Below are 19,338 nucleotides of genomic sequence, written 5' to 3'. Positions count from 1 at the left end.
CTTTTTTTTCTTCGCAATTAGGGAAGTCCAGCACATTTTCAACATTCACACTTTTCTTAGAAAGTCGTACTTCACGCTCAAAAACAGTTTTTACATAAACAAGTAGCAAGTGACCAGATCCTCTTTGAGAATTTTCTCCATGTTTATTGTCATTTTTTCAATCAAGAAACTTCCAGTGCCACATCAAAACGATTTCGTGGAACCAGCTGTATTAAGAAATTGCTTGGCAACCATTGCACAGCTGATTTTTCAGCGAGGGCATTCCAAAGATGCTGTTGCACGTTTTTTCCACATTTTTCCTTCGAAGCCGCGCACAAAACAACGTCTTTTTTGGGCTTCACACTCCCAAAATTGCAACATTGGATGCTGTTCTTTCATTCAATGATGATAGCAACGCACGAGCCAGCATTTTGAAATCATTTCGATCAAAACCTGAGCGCAACACCACCATCAAGTGGCTCAAAGAGGTGGCCACAAGCGAAAATACTTTGCGAGCAGAGCTGTACGATTGTGCACAAAATAAGCAAGGAAGGACAGGCGACAGGCTGAAAAGCAAAAGAAATGACTTCGATGGTGATTACGAACCTGCTGCTGTTTACTTAAATGGCTCCAGTGGTGTACGTTTTTGGCAAAAAAGTAGTTTTTCTCCTCTTTTTTTACTTTAAACTCAATTATCTCAAAACAATGTTTTTTATTACATAGGTACCATTATTTCTTGTATCTTCCGGAACAACGAGCTGATTTTTTCCCCTGTCATCTACATAACTTGCCACACCTACTGTACCAGAATTGAAAATATGCACGCAACCGTTTTTTCTGGTTACACAACATTTAATACTAAAATAATGCCAAAATTCAGGTACTAACAGACAAAAATTCATAAAAAATTGAATTTGGGGGATGTTCCTAATTCTACTACAGTTGAACGAGGACAAGATTTGAGACAAATTGATGTCTACATTATGTAGATACCTTTATTAGATGCTGAGAGAAATCTACCCCAATATGGCCAGATATGCATGCGAAGTTTGGGGGTAACCCTGTGCCCTTAAGGAGCACTTAAGAAGGAATGTCTGGCTCTAACCATGTGGGGTAAACAGAGTAAGGGACCGGCAATAAAGGGAAGGTTGTAACAACACAGGCCGTAAAAAAAAATTATGCACTCCTCCGTCTAACGACGACGGTGACTGAAGCGTACCTTTCTTGCGAGGGATTCTTTGGTTGCCACCTGAGCTTGGACTTTGACTCTCAAGCAGTTTGGACTTTTCATCCCAGCGGCTTTGACTTTGACCCTTCACCATTTAATTTCGCACGAAAAAATCTTCGCGTTCAGTCATCGCCGTCGTTATACGGCGGGGTTTCGGATTTTGTTGTCTAATTTTGCACGTCATGCACCCCTCTTCACATCCAAACTACTTCGGATCTGTAAGAATGGCGCAATCAGAGAGACGTCGGCATCATAACGTCAGGGACCCAGGTCCGATTCCGACCACGGGAAGCGTTTTTTCGTTCACTTCACCCATGATCATCATCCCCACAAGATAAAGTTGGCTTTCCTGTCGTGCGTGTTTGACGGGTCAAACGCCATCGGAGACATATTGAAGGCGTCGCTTTAATAACATCTTTATTAATTTTAACGGCTACACGCGGTCCTGGGCGTGTTATGCAGCAATGCTTGTCGCGTTACCGGCATAACGATTGAAGATAAAACTTGCCCCAAATCACCAGACTGACGCGCTGAAAACTTAACTCGCAGCCGATAGGAGCTTCTTACTTACAGAGGTGCGACATTCGTTGACCCTGGGCGGCGAATGGGAACGTATGAGCTGCGGGGGTCAGGTAAGCTGTCAGCCGACTAGATAGCAGCGGAGACTGAAAGAAAATCTTCCCGTCATTATCCTTGTATTACTTCCCAATATCTTGCATGAGCAGTAGGCGCCTTGTCCCTGAACCATATTCGACAGCGATGCTATGACAATAAACAGTATAATGAGCAACATATACAGATGGGTCGAGGGCAGGACAGAGTCACTCAGTCTTGCCCTCATTTACGAAGGCGTCCGATGAGGGTGTCTCGACGTTGGTGTCCGTCATGACCGTCTCGTGCAGGCGCGTGTACGAGGGCCGCCGCTTGCGCAGCGGAGAGATGGCCGCGATGGTGATCTTCACCTCGGCCTTGGATTTCGACAGCGTTGTCTTCATCGTGGCCTGCGTGAACGACTCAACCGGGATGTCGTCCACATGCGTGACTATGTCCCCCGGGTAGATGGTCTTCCCTGGAGTGGCCAGGTTTAAGTTGGCTACCTTCTGCACCACAGGAATACAAGAAAGCAGGAGAGGCAAACTATTTCGAACGGCTGCAGCACTAGAGTTCTACAAGACCCAGAAAAGCATACAGGTATATCGGGGCACAAAGGCACTCCTAGATGCACCTACGCTCGTCACCTGAGCTAAACACACAAATGGCTGGTATACCGAGGACACACATAAATCGGGAACCATACCATTTCGGGAAGATGGACGACCAGCGAAGTTGTATAAAATAGACATCCCAGAAATGGTTGAGAGTGCACACGTATTTACTTATCCTATAATTTGATAACGATAGGAAATACGTATGGCTTTGCGGTTACTTCATGAAACTTAAAAGGACTAGCGTTTTGTCTCAGTAGACAAACATGGGGCTGTCCGCGCCCCTCCCGCCCAAGGCCACGCACTGGCAGGAGACGGGAATTCCACAACCTTTGCAACTTCACTCTGACGAGCTACCCACCTACAGCAAGTAAATGATGTCCACCGTGATACTAGAGTCGTCTTAGCGGCCAAATGTAATAATAAATTTTTAATATCAAAAGAGTAAGAGTCATTTTCTGCTGAACATTCTCGACAAAGTTGGCTTTGCCGCAAGGTGTTTTTGCACCCGCTGAGCCAAAATACACGAAACCCTGGGCTATGCGGTCCCGCACTGGGACCACTTCATCATGTTAGTTAAGTAGCATCAATGGCAGAATTGCTTTCTAGACGCGTTCGGGGGCGTGTACTGACCTCCTTCCGTGAGGTGTACAAACATCCCGGCGTGTGCCCTAACTGCGCGGTCGTCATCGAAATCACGGGCAGTTTCAAAGATTATACGTACTGCCAAAGCTCTCCACAGTTACGAAGAACCGAGGGAGCCAAGGCTGTCTATGACGTCTTCTTCCTTGGATAGAGGCCGAGGGAGTTTTTGTTGACGGACCAGAAAAGCACATGGGGCCCTAGCCATGTACAGCTTTGCTGTAAAACTCAGCGGGAATGTTCGTGAGCCCCTGAGGCCATTCCTTCATTGAAGAGACCTAATTCGCCGCACTAAGGTAAGGGTAAGGGTAATGTTAATGTAAGGGTAATCTACCTTATTGAATCATAAGCTAACAGGAGGGACGTTCACACCGTCATTTCGCGTGGGACGCCATGCTGAACCCTTTGGCAGCGCTGTGTTCTCTGTCGACACAGTTGAGTAGGTAGTCGAGAGCTTATCAAAGAGTTCAAGTCAGGGTGCCATCCGACCGAACATCACAGAGTCTATCTAAGGGGATACCTGCGGCAGCGCCGTACATTTATTGCCTATCACACCGCCAAAAGAAAGCGGTCGTCAGTTGCGGCGAATTCCAGTGGTGTTCCCAGCCCCGAAACTCACGATTCTGTACAACTGTAAACAGCCCTGCTCTCCGGTTGCTCCCCTGGAAATACACAAAACGCGCTTCATTGACTGTAACGTGGAAGTCTGGTTCTGCGGAAATAATGCGTTGGCCAAACGAGACGATGTGTTAGCGAGAGGTTGCGAGAGCCCCAGGCGGCCATTCAGGCGCTGGCAGGTGGAGGGCCATGTGGTGGGCCATTCTGGCCGGGGCTTGTGCACGCGGGAAATAAATGTTAGCACTCATGTCCTGCTCTGTTTCTCCTTGCAAGCCAAAACGACAAATTTTGGGCCATTTTTATTAAAAAAGAAATAGCTTGGTAAACTTCCCTTGTGTGAATCTGTCAAGCGAAGCGGTAGATAATCATTTTCGATGCGGCAAATCTTCTCATTCAAGTAAGGATCTTTGGTGTGGGTATGAGCGTGCGCCATGGGTTATTTTTTCGATTTTGTTTCTGAAAACACACTGTCATCGTATATTTAATGCTGTCCGTGTTGTTCTTTTTTGCCACCCCCTTTCCTCTAGCTGAGGTATAGTATCAAGTGGCCAACTAACCTAAGTAAGTCTTATATCGGTTGCCTTGCCTTCTTTCGGCTTAACACGTGTTATCAAAAACGACTAGTCCGGGAGTAATACTGATGAGCCTCGGCACTATTGTGGGTAGTGGCGTGGCAGTATTGCTAGTGCTCGTGAAATAGTGTCATATCGAGAATCAGCACGGAGTGTTGAAGTGAATACGCCACCTCAGTGCAAGCTACGCCAAAGCAAGCGAGAATTGTGCGATTATTTAATATGGTAGGATCTACAGTTTCTGTGTCACAGCGTTTGCGCCAAGCATATTGAGCGAGGCGAGCCAGTTACCTGGACAATGTGGTACCTGGTGTGGCTCTTCTGCTGCTCGTTGTACGTCTTCACCTCCATCGTCTTGAAGCCGTACCCGTTGGTAGTGCCCGTGCACCCTCCGCGCACGGCTCGTAGTACGATCGTGTCACGCCGACACGAGTTAAGAATGGCCTGGATATCTCTCCTGTGAGAGGAGACGAGGCCCGTTGTCCCAAAAGGCGATTAAGTCCGCGCCCAAGGCTAATGAAACGTTTTCAGTCAGCGTTAAAATTAGATGTATTTCTGGGAAATATAGCCCTCAATATCCATCGGAAAGAGATGTCACTGTGATAGCTTAATTGCATGCCACGGTTAGAGGAGCGAAAGTGAAGCAGATTAGGTCACTTATTAACAATACTGTTTCAAGACAATGCTGGCTAAGTGTATTGCGATGAAACTTGCCTTATCTAGATGATAAACAAAGCGTATTGGAATCATATCGCCTGAAATTAGGAGTAGGTAGACAGAGTGACAAACTGAAATTAGACAGAGCGATGTATGGAATTAATACCAGTGATTATTTTCCGTGAAAAAGCATTTGTTACTTCTACGACGCAGCCTCGAATAGTTCGTTTAGTTTTAATCTACACAGTGTTATTGGCATTCGACACCAGTTTTCACTTCACATCATGGTGGAGTAAAATCACAAAATTATTACCGCCCCGCCCCCCCTTCGCACCATTCTAAAACCGTCTTTTTCAAATAAAAAAACTCCGTTTCGAGCTCCCCACCTCCCAATAAGATCAGTACACCTTTGCCATAAAACTAAAAATTGACCGATACTCTAGCCTAAACGAGCAACAAAACTATACGGGTATCTAAGCAACTCAAGATGCGTAAATGTGGATCATTACTTGTCGCTGAGTGCTTCGCTGAGTTATGTCACTGAGTTTGTGTTGTGGCGAGGTGTGCTCGAGTTTGCTGTTGCTTCTCGCTGCATCTGCTGCCGCATTTCCGCTGCTTCTCGCTGACGTATACCTTCTGGTTGCTGATCCACGTCGCTCGCTGCACCCCTTTCCTCGCCTCTTGCCTGCTCTTCGGGGTCTTGATGGTTGCACGTTGCCGCGCTGCAGTTCGCGGTGCTCGCTTCGCAGCCACTCGTGCTCCCTTCAGCATAGTCGGGAACATCGTGGGTGTAGGTTGTTTTGTTTCAGCAGGTCGCTTAGCAAGTTTCGCTGTCTTGCGATGGCCTCGTACTTCGTCGGTGCAGAGTGAACTGGCACCTCCGGCTGTCCTCCTCAAGATGTAGACGTGTGCGACACTAGGCGCCTTAGGCCATGCTTGCGCCATCTAGTGAATCACCCGCAAAGCAGAAGCCAACGGAGTCGCATTGCACGTCGCAGCCAATAAGAATCGTCGTGTCCTTTGCTTGCCAGGGCTTTCCTGCCGCAGCCTTCCGTGACGTAGGGGTTTTCGGACAACGATCCAAGTAATCCTCTGTGCCGTTAAGGGCCAGCGACAGCGGTATCATGTTCACCAAACGCGGTTGAAATGTTTATGCAAAGGGAATAAAATGGTGTACGTTGCTCTCCCTAGCAATGACGGCGAAATGCTGACGCAAACATGGATTGAGTCCTGGAAATCGGGCTTTTTTCTATTAAGGGCTTTTAAAGGACAACCGAGGCCCCATGATGTGTTCATAGTAGAGCATGGTAGGTTCCCTTAGCAGTGGCTGAGATGACTGTGGCGCTGTCGTTTGTACTCGTTATCATGACCATAGAGTTAAGAGAGGACAAACTACAATCTTGCATGCTTAAACGTCAACGTGGCCCTCTTTTGAATTAAGAAGCGCAGAGAAACTAAAGCCGATTTTCCTGAACGCGGTGCAGCTACCGGAATGTTTTTAAACATCCACATTAGTTATAAACGTCTATATATTGTAATAAATGAGCTTCTACACATCATGGTTACTGGCATATGTTATATGGCAAGCGCACATCACTGTAAAAGGAGGGGAGAAATTCCTTACAGTTTTTATAATTTCACCGATATTGCTCCGGAAACACTTATATAAACTGCCCTTTTCTTCGCTTTCCTGTACCATAGTAGTCAATATTACCATGCCTTGTGACGGCTTGGGCGGGATGTTGGCCGTTTGGAGAAAAGAAAGCACTGAAGTAATTTTTTTTTCTTTCAGACGGTGTTGCTTCTGCTTCCATCAAGAGAAGGCAGATGGCTTGGCTGATGAAATGAACGGGAATCCTTTATTCCGCGCGTTGTAGGCTGTGCCTTCAAACAATAGTGACAGCAGATCGGCTTCACCGCAACGCTTCCAAACGAGAAATCAGCGCGACCAAATGTTCGAATTGGGCGAAGAATGAGCATAAGTGTGGGATGTGAGTAACGCCGCGGCGCGACTGGCAATCCACGATTGTCCAGCTCTATCTTTTTCGAACCTACGAACGATACCGAAGTACGGGACCTTATCGGCAAAATAAATAATTATGCAGCGGCAGGAGTTGACGGGTTTTTATCGAGTGCGAATAAGCGCGTGGCACTAGAAGTAAGTGACGTGTTAGCGTACATTATTAATCTATGTCTGCCCACCGGTGTTTTTCCTAAAGAACTTAAAGTTGCTAGAGTGACGCCGATTCATAAAGGGGGAGCACACGGCAATGTATCCAATTAGGGGCCAAGATCTGTCCTGACAGTTTTTTCCAAGGTATTTTAGGGAGTAATTTATAATAGACTATCGACTTTCTTTCTTAAAAACAATGTAATTTCGAAGTATCAATATGGTTTCCAAAAATATAAATCAACAGAGAAAGCATTACTGTACATTAAAGATAAAATAATTGCGAACATTTAAAACAGGCAGTTCACAATTGGACTGTTTTTAGACCTTAAAAAAGCCTTTTATTCGATAGATCATAATATTTTGCTAAATAAATTGGAGAGATATGGAATACGTGGCGTGGCAGGTAACCTTTTAAAAAGTTATTTGACTCAAAGAAAGCAGTTTGTTCAACTAAACTCCATTGCATCAGACATATTAGACCTAAAACAAGGTGTCCCGCAAGTCTCCAAGTTAGGCCCGTTACTGCTTATAGTTTATGTAAATGACATCATAAATATAGAAGGTCCGCGATAACTTGTAATGTATGGGGATGACACTAACGTATTCTTCACATCTGATAATACAATTAAACTTCACTCAATGGTAAATGTTTATTTGGAACAATTATCAAATTGGTTATTAGATAATAACTTGCAACTTAACGCTACAAAGACAACTTACATGATATTTAGCCCGTACAATAAAAATGTCGAGAAAGAAATGTCGATTATATTCAACGGAACCAAGTTAAACCGAGTGACAGAACAGAAGTTCTTCCGTGTTTGGTTTCAAGAACAACTTTCGTGGAATAGGCATATTGCTCACCTGTCCACCGAACTCTCTAAAAGTATAGATCTCATATATAGAATCGGCCATTTGTTACCACTATGGTTGAAACAAAACTTATACAATGCTCTCATTTATTCGAAACTATGCTACGGGATTTTGGTGTGGGGGACCACAACTAAAACTAATTATAACAGGCTCATTGTATTGGAAAAAGAATTCTGCGCATATATTTCGATTATCATGGCTGTTACGCATATTTGAGGACAAGTCCTTTATTTACTGAATATTCAATGCTACGAGCTGACAAATCTATTACATGAAGGTTCTGCACGCCATTTATAAGCAAAGGACCCACAATCAAGTTAACAATAAATCTTCTGGCTACCATCTCAGGCATACAATACGGCACACTCCAAAAGTAAGAACAAACTATGGTGAGCAATCTTTCCTGTACCAGTCAACTGAAATATTAAATAAATTGGGAGAAAAATTAAACTTCGACGCCAGTGAACTTACGTTTAAAAAACAGGTCAAAGAAGTGTTACTTAAGCAAAACGCTTGCAATACTGATATATATTGAAGGGTTTGAAATATACGTCTACATGCTCCCCTAAAGGTAGAAATTAAAAAAATTACAAACAAAAATACATTAATACGTAATTGTGAAAAAGTAGTGAAACTGATGAAAGTGAATGCGTACGAATTACTGCGTTTATGTGTACACTGTGATCATCTGTGAATTTTAGACCTATGCTTTGTATAATACATAGGAAATGTAGTAATGACTTTGCTTTGTGCTATTTCTCTATTACGATTGTGCTATTATGCTTAAATTTGTGAACAGACGTGTTATTATGTACTGTGTCAATCGGGTGGCTGAGGCCTCTGTCAGGCCACGTTCGGCTTTAGTCTCAGCCTCCCCTTGGTTTTGCCAAGAAATAAAATCAAATCAAATACTCAAATGTAATCTTCGCATGGACAACAGCGCCAATGCACGCCTTGCATGGTTGTGTCTGCGCATACTGGATTATGTGTTAAAATCGCGCTCTGGGCCTCGTGATTCGCTTAGTTCGCGCATTTGGTCACTTTGATTTCAGATTCGTGGTGAAAAAGAGCGCAAGGAACACAGGGTTTTTCACCATGAATCAGAATCTGCACCAACTAGCCCGACTTGCCATCTTACTTCACTTTGATTTCCCGTTCTGAAGCGTTGTGGGGAAGCCGCACTGGGACAATTTTTTTTTTTTTTTCTTTGAGCGTTTTCACGACTCAACTACCTTCTGCACTGCTGCACAACGTTAATGAAGCGTGTAGCGTAGCTTTGTAAGAAACAGTTGTACAGGGGGGCCCGCTTACCGAGTGTTGAGTATCCTGAAGGCGCTCGAGGAGAGCACGGTGATGATGACCTGGTCGCCGGACGCGTTGAGGAGCTTCTTGACCTGCGGTAGAGGCATCTTGCTGATGACCGTCGAGTTCACGGCGATCACCACGTCTCCCTGGAGCAGCTGAGACCGCTGCGCGGGGCTGCCGCGCTTCACGCTCTGCGCTTGCCCGGAAAAGGAGGCACACGATTATACGAACCGATAATCCACAACACCGCGGCAGCTGAACCGCTTAAGTGACGCCGTTAGAACGTTTACTGAACCGCATCGCTGTTCTGCTTCACTGCGCTACAATTAAGCATTTGGCCCACGACGTCTCTGCAGTTCGGCTCTTCGTGCGTGTACGGGTAGTTCATTTTCGCGCTCTATAACCGGTCCTTCTGCATTCACGTGGTTCCTCGGTACCTTAGCCGTGGGGAGACGTTTTAGCACGCTGTGTAGCAGTTTCTGTATGCATGTTTGCTTGCTGCCCTCTTAAATACAAGTCGCGACATCTGAAGAATTAGCCTCAAAGCGAATGTGGCAAAGCCTCATCACTCAGCATTTGCTTTCGTTTCAAAACAGTAATCTGACTTTTTAGATGAGGTATTCGTAGAAACAATTTTCTTTTGAGAAGTCGATAGTTACGTGGATAGTTACGGAGGTGGGAGGGGGTGATAGTTACGGGGTCAGTCTTCATTATTGTCTACTGTCGAATCACCTCAGTGTTGGATTTATTTAGGTAGCTCTTTTGAGTTATTCCATTTCCCCGAACGAAAAATAGTACGAATTTCGCTTGTAGTTTGCTTGGAGCTCTGTTGTTTAACTCTAAATTCTGTCGACCCCTATTCCCCGGACAACGTAGACTCCCAATGAGACATCTTTATGTCATCTTTGTCTTCTTTTTTTCGAATATTTAGAATTATGCTATTGAGTCTACCAAAACTAGTTGATTCGACCGAGCGCCAAATGCCCTCGACAGCCACTGCGTTCTGCGCTGTGTAGCGATACTTCATTTGTGTGTCACTGCAGGCGGTGAGATTAAACGGGGCTTTTCTAGACCTGGGAGAATCGCAACGCCGCTTTCTGATTGGTTCATAACCAGAGTGTCGAACCGAAACCGAACCGTTATTTTTGCCGGAACTGAACCCGAACCGAAACCGTTATTTTGACGAGGCTGAACCCGAACCCGAACTGAACCGAAAGGAGAAATAACGGTTACCGGTTCACGACAAAATGGTTCGGCCGTCCATTGTTGATGAGGGTTGGTCAGTGTGATTTGGGACTTTTCTCTTCCTCGCATCATCGGAATCTCTCACGAAATTTTGTCCTTCAGATAAATCAAAACTCTACGAAAACTCTGTACGTGTCCGTAACACGGGGGAAGATCGTGCACCAATATTCCAATGGTATGTAGCTGCTGGTCGAGCAAGCAGGGTGCAGGGATGGGCAAAAGAAATCTCACACCCTCGGCTGCCCGCCGGGGGTTCGAAGCACCTGCTTTGCCCTTCCCTCGCTGGGAATGTGCAGGGCCACCAGGCAGCAAGATTGTTGCGTTGCGCACAAGCAAGGCTCAAACCCTAAATGTGCCTACTTGTAGCACCTCAATAGCGGTGAAACTTTCCCTGCTGCTACGTAGTCGCAAGAATGAAAACAACAGCGTGACGGACGGGACACAGTAAGAAAGGGAAACACACTTGCGCTGAGTAGAGGAAACATAAGTTCTTATTGGTTCGGGGCATCGCCTTTATGCACGCGAGGCCAACCCCATGCAACAGGAAAGTGAGAAAAAGATGGTGAAGGGAGTATCGCATAAGTAAGTTTCTAAAACATACAACAGCGGGATAACAGAAGGCACTTGCCAATGAAAAATTTCAAGTGTCAGATCGAAATTCGAGAGACTGTATCCATTCGAATTGTGAAGTGGGTCCAGCGTTGGGCAGTAGAATTTCTAGTTCCCTTATTTCACCAGTCTTTCTGACTAAAGTCTCTTGTAGAGGAAGAGGTGCTCTCGACAGACGGATGGAATGCCCTGTTGTGCATGCGTGGGCCTTTCGCGGAGAAGTTTTTATGCATTGTTTTCGTACAGGGATGCAGGTGGCACTGCCCTTTGGTTGGCGTGAGAACAAGCCCGATACCGACGGTGCCGCAGCCACTGGTCGGCGCTATTCTTGTGCTGCGTCTTCTTACACGCTTGGCTTAGGACGTTAAATGTGCTGTGAAAACAAAGCCCAACCTTGTCTTAGTTGAAACAATTAGCCTTTGTTAAGTCGCTCAACTCCATTATGGCCTCAAAGAAGTTTTTTTCACCAGAAAAGATAAGGAAGATAAAAAATGACCGCTACCCAACGCCAGCAGTGAAGTAATGAGGAAATATAAAACTTCGCTAACTCCTTGTGAGCATTCAAGTGGTACAACAAAACTGAACAAGAGGCATTAATAAATTCGCTTCATGTCTTTTGGCGGTGGCTTTATGTACTCCTTAGGACGACATAAGGGCTGGGTGAAAAAGTGGCTGGTACGTTTTCTATAATAGCTGGCCTAATTGTTTGAAGTTGATTTTAATATTGCACCACGTTTATTGAATACAGCAGTACTTTGAATGAACAAAAATTGTATCTGAGTTTTATGTTAACGTTTAACTGCAAACTCTTTTTCGCACTTAGTTCATAATTAACCTCTAAACCGGTTCGCGAAACAGTTCGATGTATAATTTATCCTAACCGGAACTGAACCGAACGAAATGTATTTACCCGAACCCGAACCGTAACCGAACCGGTATTTTTTTTTCCGGTTTGACGCACCGTTCATAACAGACCTTACTCTCGGAGGTCAATGTATACTGCGCTGCAAATGGGCATTGTTGTCGCCATTGTGCCCACTCTTCTGCTCTCTTTACTGATCTAGGCACCTCCATCGTTGCATGACCACACACATCCGCCCATCTACAACTTTACTTGTTCACTAGTTAAATTTACTCCATGTTTATTTGTGTGATTAAGTGGGTTAAATTGCATACCTTCGGAATAGTTGAATAGATAAATAATAATTATTAGTCAAAGGCGGCTAACTAATTACCTAGGTTAAAAAAATTAATAATTTCCAAGAGCCAAACGTTATCACCCTCGTACGCGCACTACCATGCGGAGTCATTTCAGCGCTTTTGCATACCCTCCCTCCGGCATGGCCGGTGGTCTATATAGCGCCAGTTTGGTCGTCTGATTCAGTGACTATTTATTTGGCGCTGGAGTACCTGTCGCGCAGCAGTTTACTTGGCGCGGGCGCACATTATCAACAGCATTGCCCAAACCCCCCGGGATAATTGAAAAGTGGATGCAGGTAAGATGAGATTTCCGATTGATATTCGTGCACTCCGTTACCCCGCTGATGGTGCCTTTCCAAGTACATTCCAAGGCGGCGTGCACCAAACGAAAATGTCGAAAGCGGCGTGCATCATTGTGGCAAAGCCAAAGCTCCACAGGCGACCTTCGTAAACATTGTGTTTACGCTCAACATACGTGCTGTAAGAGCACACCGCAGGATTGGCGGTGGGCAACGGAACAAAACAAGGGGTCACATCTCCGCTTTGTTATTTTACCGCGCTCACACGCAGACGACCACGCCTGGTACCCATTGCGATGTCGGCTGCGTGACCTTTCTTGCGAAAATTCTTTGTTTGGTTCTTCAGAACTAACTGTCGTGCAAGTGCACTTGGATCTCCGGGGTTGCGTCGATATACCGCACCCGGCCTTGTTTATGTTTCCAGTGCTCCGAGAGGGAATGAGCGATCATTGCGTATGCGGCAGAGCTCCGCGATGACGGAGGTGCCGTGGTATAATCCTGATTTCTCACACAGCTGTACATGTTTTGAGGTAGATGGCACTGTGAAAGCAAACGAGCAGCAAAAAGACAACAAACTAGCAGATGACGAGAGAGGGACGCGACTGGGAAAGAGGGCAGAGTGATACCTCCGCGGGGTGAGTAGTATTGGAATCCGCAAATGATTTTTGAAGGCCAGAATTGGCGCTTCTAGATATCTTGATCTGTATTACAGTTCACGCAGAACCTAAAAGCAAGTGCTATGGAACTTGGCCCGACAGAAACATTAGTGTAACAATGTGCACTACATTTCATACTACGAATGCTTACTCTTTTTAGGAGTACTTTTGACACCCTCACTGTTTGTAAGCTGTTATAACCGGTCAGACGCCCACAATCAAGTACACGCCGCAACCTCTTTTATCTGCGAGAACATAACCGCAAGTAACGGAAAGCACCGGCATGAATAATATCAACGGTCCAGCACTTCCCCTAGACTGTGTATAAAGTCGCTGCATTTGGCCGATAGAAATGCTACCGATGGACGACTGTGGAGCTTCGCTACGGGCATTTTGCCCGGGCGCCCATTACGGTTGTTTTGATCTCAGAAATCAGAAAGAAAGACACGTGAAAGAAAAGTTAAGACCATAGTTGGCTGGTTGTTTAAAATGTGCAAGAGGGACATTGGTCAACGAAATGGCGCTACCCTGTATTATGTCCTGCAATAACACTCTACTGTGTGACCATTAATGATGGATCTATAGCAAGAATGAGCACTGTCCTTAAGGCAGCTGCGGGTCTTGTGAGTTACTCAAAAAAATATGTAAAAATCTGCAGTTGCTGGCAACCATGGCTTTGATTTTCAGGATCTAGAGGCGAAACCAAAATTAAACCTCACGCACATCAGCGCTTACATAATAACGAAGCGCAGTGCCGGGTTAACGCAAGCAAAGAATGAAGGAATGAGCAGCGTCGCAATATCTTGCTTGGAGCCCTGTGGTTTGTGAGCACGCGCCAAGGCATGCACTGATTTGTTTCCGGTGGCATTAACGCTCTAGCTTGCGGGCGCTCCAGCATACTGAAAATTGTTATTTGTGAAGCTGGTACGGGAATCGCCACAATTTGGAGCTCCAGTGCCCCTTTAAATGTCTGTGGCGAATGAAATTAAATGAATGCGGTACAAACTGTTTCGTAAGCCCCACCCCATCCTTCTCCGTTTTATCTATGCCAACCTTTCATTGATCACTGACGTGAAGGCGGTGGAGTGGGCGGAGTGACAGCCGCTGTTTTTACGCACCACTTTCCGTCGGCTGAAGCTGCAGCAACAATGTCCCCATCCCATTTATAATGACATTGAAATCATTAAATGTGTAGTGAATTTCTTCTGACAACTACTAGTTCTGCTGACGATCACAGAGAAGCATATGAGCGTATTGATATGCGTACCGTATTTTCACACCTTTGCTGCCAGGAAAACACTCGCCATTCTACGCAATAATTCCCCTACGGGATGTTGGAGGTCCTGCCTGCGGTTTTGACCTTGAGACCTCCTATTGTGTTTTTACCAGTCATGTGTCTTGTACAAAGCCTAGATATCAAATTCAATTTAATTAAATTGAATCATATCTATTTAGGCTAGCGGAAAAGTTCTATTTACTTTTTAAGTCGTGTCCCATTATGCAGCGCCACGATTTAATTAAGCGATGATGCGAAAATGGTGGCTACCTCAACCATGTAGTAGAACTTGTCGCCTTCCCCCCGGACTCTCTCCAGGTTTACACCGAAACTCCAGAACTTGCCGAGGCTTCTCCTCCGGAAAAGAATGACGTCCAGTTTTTCAGACGATCGTGCCGTCTGAGTTTCGCTCAGTCCTGATCACAAAAAGGAAAAAAAAAGCACCCATACGAGGAATGAATAGTTCCACACAAGCAACGCGAACACCGACACGTGCAAACTGTTTCTAGCACGCTCTAATTATGCTGCCGGCATTGCTTAGTCTGTCGATCGGGATGGCGGCATGGTACATGGTACACTTGACTCTGGACAACAGTGCCTACGTGTGCATGCCCCCTAGTGCAATTCACTCGCACCGCACGGAAGCCCTACCCCGAGCCGGTTATCATCTGGTCATGATTTCAGTGTCGACGTATCTAAGAAGGAGAATCCGCGGTTCCATGATTTCATGCAAAAACATTCTCACACTGTCTGAATACTTTAAAGCTACTACAGGCATGGAAAAACGTCAACCTAGTTATAATACACCGTAAATGAGCGGAAATTTCCAGAATTGTCCGGTGGCGCGTTGACAATCTTACTACTCTTCTAATTGTTTTACGTTTTTTTCTCCTCAACAAGTAATCTACTAATGACCAAATGTGTACACTTACACTTCCTAAAAATCAAATGTGTTTCTTGGCTAGTTAATGCATTTTTGTGCAGCTGCCGAGCGTGGCATGGTTGGTGCTTCTTCATATTTTAATTCGCGTTTCGGTTAATTTTTAGGGCCGTTTATTATTGCCTTGGTTGCATGCGGGCGGTGTAACTAGACATTTTTGATATCATTACTTCATTTCATATTCACGTTTTGGCTTTTCGGGGCAGACTATAAGATAGATACTTTTGATATCGTTAGTTCATCGTTATATTTTTACCTTTCCTGTTTTTTTTGTTTTTTTTTCTTTTTTAATTTTCTTCTAACAACTTATTTCATTCACACCGTTGTGACAACTAAATTATAACGATTATGAAATCCTAGTTTAGGGGCATAAAAAAACAAATATTAAACGTCCCGAATCATCAAATTTGTACCTAACACGCAAAACTAGCAGCACTTTGACTGTGAGGAGCGCCATAGTGTAGAATTATGGCTAAAGAACCACCTAGGAGTGGAGACATTCCGCTTCCTAGTCAGGGCAGGACGGGCACTTGTGGTGGTGTGCAGCTTGAGTTAAACGTGGTGGTAGGCTCCTCTCTGCACCTAAACGGACCTAAAAGATACTAAACCGCCCTTATTTATGAAAAGAATGTGTACAATTGGTTTCGGGGCGCATTTCCCCATAAAAATATCCCGGAAATACACAAAAAAAAACAGGTGGAATTGCTGGGGCTCCAACCGCGGATTTGTGCGTTAGAAGCCGCAACGTCATTCGCAATACCACAGAGGCCGAAAAGCCCGCTACTTTTAGCAGTTGATCAAGAAGATTGCGACAGTTTTCGAAGCTAACCAGTGGACGGCGATAGGTGCAACTCGACGCGCCGTGCCTGCACTTACTAGGAAACGAAACTATTCGGAAACCAAAACAAAACTCCGAAACGGAAATGGAACGCCGCTTGGCTGTTATGCGTACATGGTGTATAGCTGTGGTTCAAAATAAAACCACCAATGAAGCCTTAACGTATGCCCAAAACTCAACACGTCAGTGTTCTTGTTTTTCATGCCTATTAGAAAGACGGCAGCCGCATCCTGGAAGCAAACCCGTGACCGCGTGGTCAGCTGCGCAACAGCTTAGCCCCTGAGCAACTCAGCAGGCTTCATTGCACGCTGTTTTTATATCTAATCTATACCATACCCTGTATACATCCAGCATTGAGATCTCCTGAAGTTTTACATGTTTTGTAGCCAAACCATCGGCATTCACCCTACGTTTCTTTCCGCATCACTACTTCTAGCGTCCACCTCACAACTATAATGATGTTTGAAGAAGCACAAGGGGTTAGTGCATGTTTATGTACGGTAAATACCCTGCCTGCCATTTGAGGACCTTAAATTAGGTGCATGAAAATGTGATAAAACGCTGCCGCTGCTCGTATTCGTCTGAACAGTGTTTTTCTTTCTTTTGATGTGAATAATCCACTAAGAGGTACGGAACCAATCCTTATACAAACATGGAACGTTTGCAGGTGGACGTATTTCAACGACAAAATTCGGAAACTACTGATTTGAATCGAATTGAAGGGCTATCACCCGGGACGAAAATTGGCATTTTTAAGGCTTTGTAGCGTTTCTGGCCCTGAGTAGACGCCGCTACTGAAGGGTTCGCGGTGGACGGGTCGCGCCCAGCACGACTTGCGCGCGAAGCAACTCGCGACTCCGATGAGTGAGCCGGGTGGGTTAGGTGACAAACGATAGACTTAATCGAGATTGGGTTACTCGAACACGAATATTTGTAGAGCGATGGATATTCCGGAAATGAATTCCAAGAAAACGGTGTTTTGCAACGATGATGTCGCATATGAGCGCAAATGCCGAGGGGAAATACAAGCTACGCATATCGGTGTAAGCGGCACCTCAGCCCCTTTCCCCTCATGTTTCTACGTGAGACGGTAAGGAGGCACAGGGAACGTGGGTAGGCACAGCGGACAACACTTAGGAGCCCAACAACATACCTCGCCTTCGCTGATAAATTGATGTACCGACCATGCCTTTGGACTGCTACATCTTACCACAGGTCTTTACTGGTGGGTCTTACTGTTTGTATTTGTTTCCTTTGTCAGCTATGTTAACATGTGAATAAACTAGTTCATTTCATTGTTGACTTTTATTTCATTCTTACCAAGCGTTAACAAAATATTCTTGTAAACAACCCTCCGCTGTACACCTGGGAAGGCAGCCATACCTGCTTTTTTTAAATGAAGAGTATGTTTCCTGTCGTGCCTCGCCCTGCAAAACTAGGACGATAATTGTACCTCATGGTGCCGACATATGCCACTTTCCTTAATTGTGGCTACACCGCATAGATAACACATTAATGCAATAACGATGGCCTATATCTTTTTGACCCCCATGAGGCGGCAGCAGTATTCGCGCGCTGCCGAAGCATACTGTGTGAATGCACCTCCCGCAGCCGTATACAGGTCAACGAATGATAGGCAGCCGGATTTCTTTTTGCGAACTTTTTTTGCCTATATGAAATTTATAGTGATCTGCAAAAGAATCGACATTTGAGAAGTTGGTATCAGTTTAACATCTCAGGGGCGTCTTTAGTAGATGACACGAGGAAAGGAAAAAGACAAGATGGTGCTGCATGAATGGGGACTGAATGAATAATCGTTTGTAGGGTTCACTGCAGCACGGCCCGACGACACCACGCGCGTTACTTACCAATGACGGCACTGCAGGTTTCCTTGATCGTTTGCTATCGTTAAAGGAGTTGCCACGGGAATTATTGCAGGCCAGCATTATAAGAAGCGCTATTAGTATTTTGGGGGCGCTTTTGGCCTCATGCACCTGCTTACAATGCGAACAAAGAACCCGTTGTCGGCTCCGTCAGCGTATCATATAATAGCTCGCACAGCTGGCCCACCCGAGAGTTCATACGGACGGACTTTTCCCCTCCTGTAGGCCATGCGTTTACTGCTCAAGTTACAAAGAACGAGGTGAAAATAAGGTTAGAGACAAATATTCCAAGCGTGAACGCAGAGGAAACCATTGTCCTCGAGCGTGGTATAGGCAGTGGCTCTATAGCTGCAGGTGGCAGAGGGCAAAAGCAACCGTTTATATAATACCCGATCGACCCCCCCCCCCCCCCACAAATGTATACTGATGTGGTCCGTGATCTGTAACCTTTTTTAAAAATTGTGGTAAAAATTTGTTGAGTATATTATAAAGGACCTCGCGGCGTTTATTTAAGCACAGACTGAACTTTTTTCCCGAAAATAGCGCGTTAAATCAGGAGGACTCGCCATGAATTTTGTCACTGGTTATTTTTTCATGGATTCTAGGACGGGCAACTGAAAAATACGCTGGCATTGCAAGCGAGTGTGCTGACCTTACCTCAAACTAAGGTATGGCACATCTCTCCATGAGGCCTGAAGTTTTGCCAATAGGGTAGAAAGGGAAGTTGAAACATTCCTTGCTTTCCCTCTGGCAATGTTCGTTGAGCAATGCCCGAAATGTCGAAATGTCGAAATGTCGTGTGTACATGGTGACCTGCAGATGCACTCCTGAATCTATTCGCCTTTTCTTTACGTACATTAAAGAGCCAACAAAAGCGTTTTGCTAAAGTTCGCTAGAGCCTAGATGGTTGCACTTTTTCCTTGCAACCTATGGTACACAGGACTTTTATCTAAGAGCGCTTCCGTATTCCCTTCCTTTAATCCACACACAAAAAAAAAATCGGGCTTCACTCTATAGTCATATTCGAATACGCTAGCGCCGAATAAACATCTCCATCCATTAAAAAATTGGCTGGGTGAGGACAGGTAATGTTGTTAATTTTTAGACTAAAGTATGCTGGATAAGGTGGTCAATTAATAT

At 45.1% G+C, this 19,338-nt stretch overlaps 1 protein-coding gene across 1 annotated transcript in view; it reads right to left on the bottom strand.

Annotated features, from left to right (window-relative positions):
- Positions 1–1,614: 1,614 nt before the first annotated feature.
- Positions 1,615–19,338, bottom strand: part of LOC144158228 (microtubule-associated serine/threonine-protein kinase 2-like) — a 53,823-nt gene continuing 36,099 nt past the window's right edge. Inside the window, exons 13-16 of the mRNA XM_077688939.1 lie at positions 14,808–14,953; positions 9,259–9,443; positions 4,536–4,701; positions 1,615–2,307 (exon numbers count right to left, since the gene is read on the bottom strand). Of these exons, the coding sequence (XP_077545065.1) occupies positions 2,029–2,307; positions 4,536–4,701; positions 9,259–9,443; positions 14,808–14,953 (776 nt within the window). The 3' untranslated portion in view covers positions 1,615–2,028. The remainder of the gene's footprint in view (positions 2,308–4,535; positions 4,702–9,258; positions 9,444–14,807; positions 14,954–19,338) is intronic.

Source organism: Haemaphysalis longicornis, unplaced genomic scaffold (genome assembly GCF_048455015.1).
Source record: "Haemaphysalis longicornis isolate Haplotype H1 unplaced genomic scaffold, Haemaphysalis longicornis Haplotype H1 scaffold_1, whole genome shotgun sequence".
NCBI lineage: Eukaryota > Metazoa > Arthropoda > Arachnida > Ixodida > Ixodidae > Haemaphysalis > Haemaphysalis longicornis.
The sequence above is the reverse complement of the archived record's forward strand: the minus strand, read 5'-3'. Positions and strand labels throughout refer to the sequence as shown.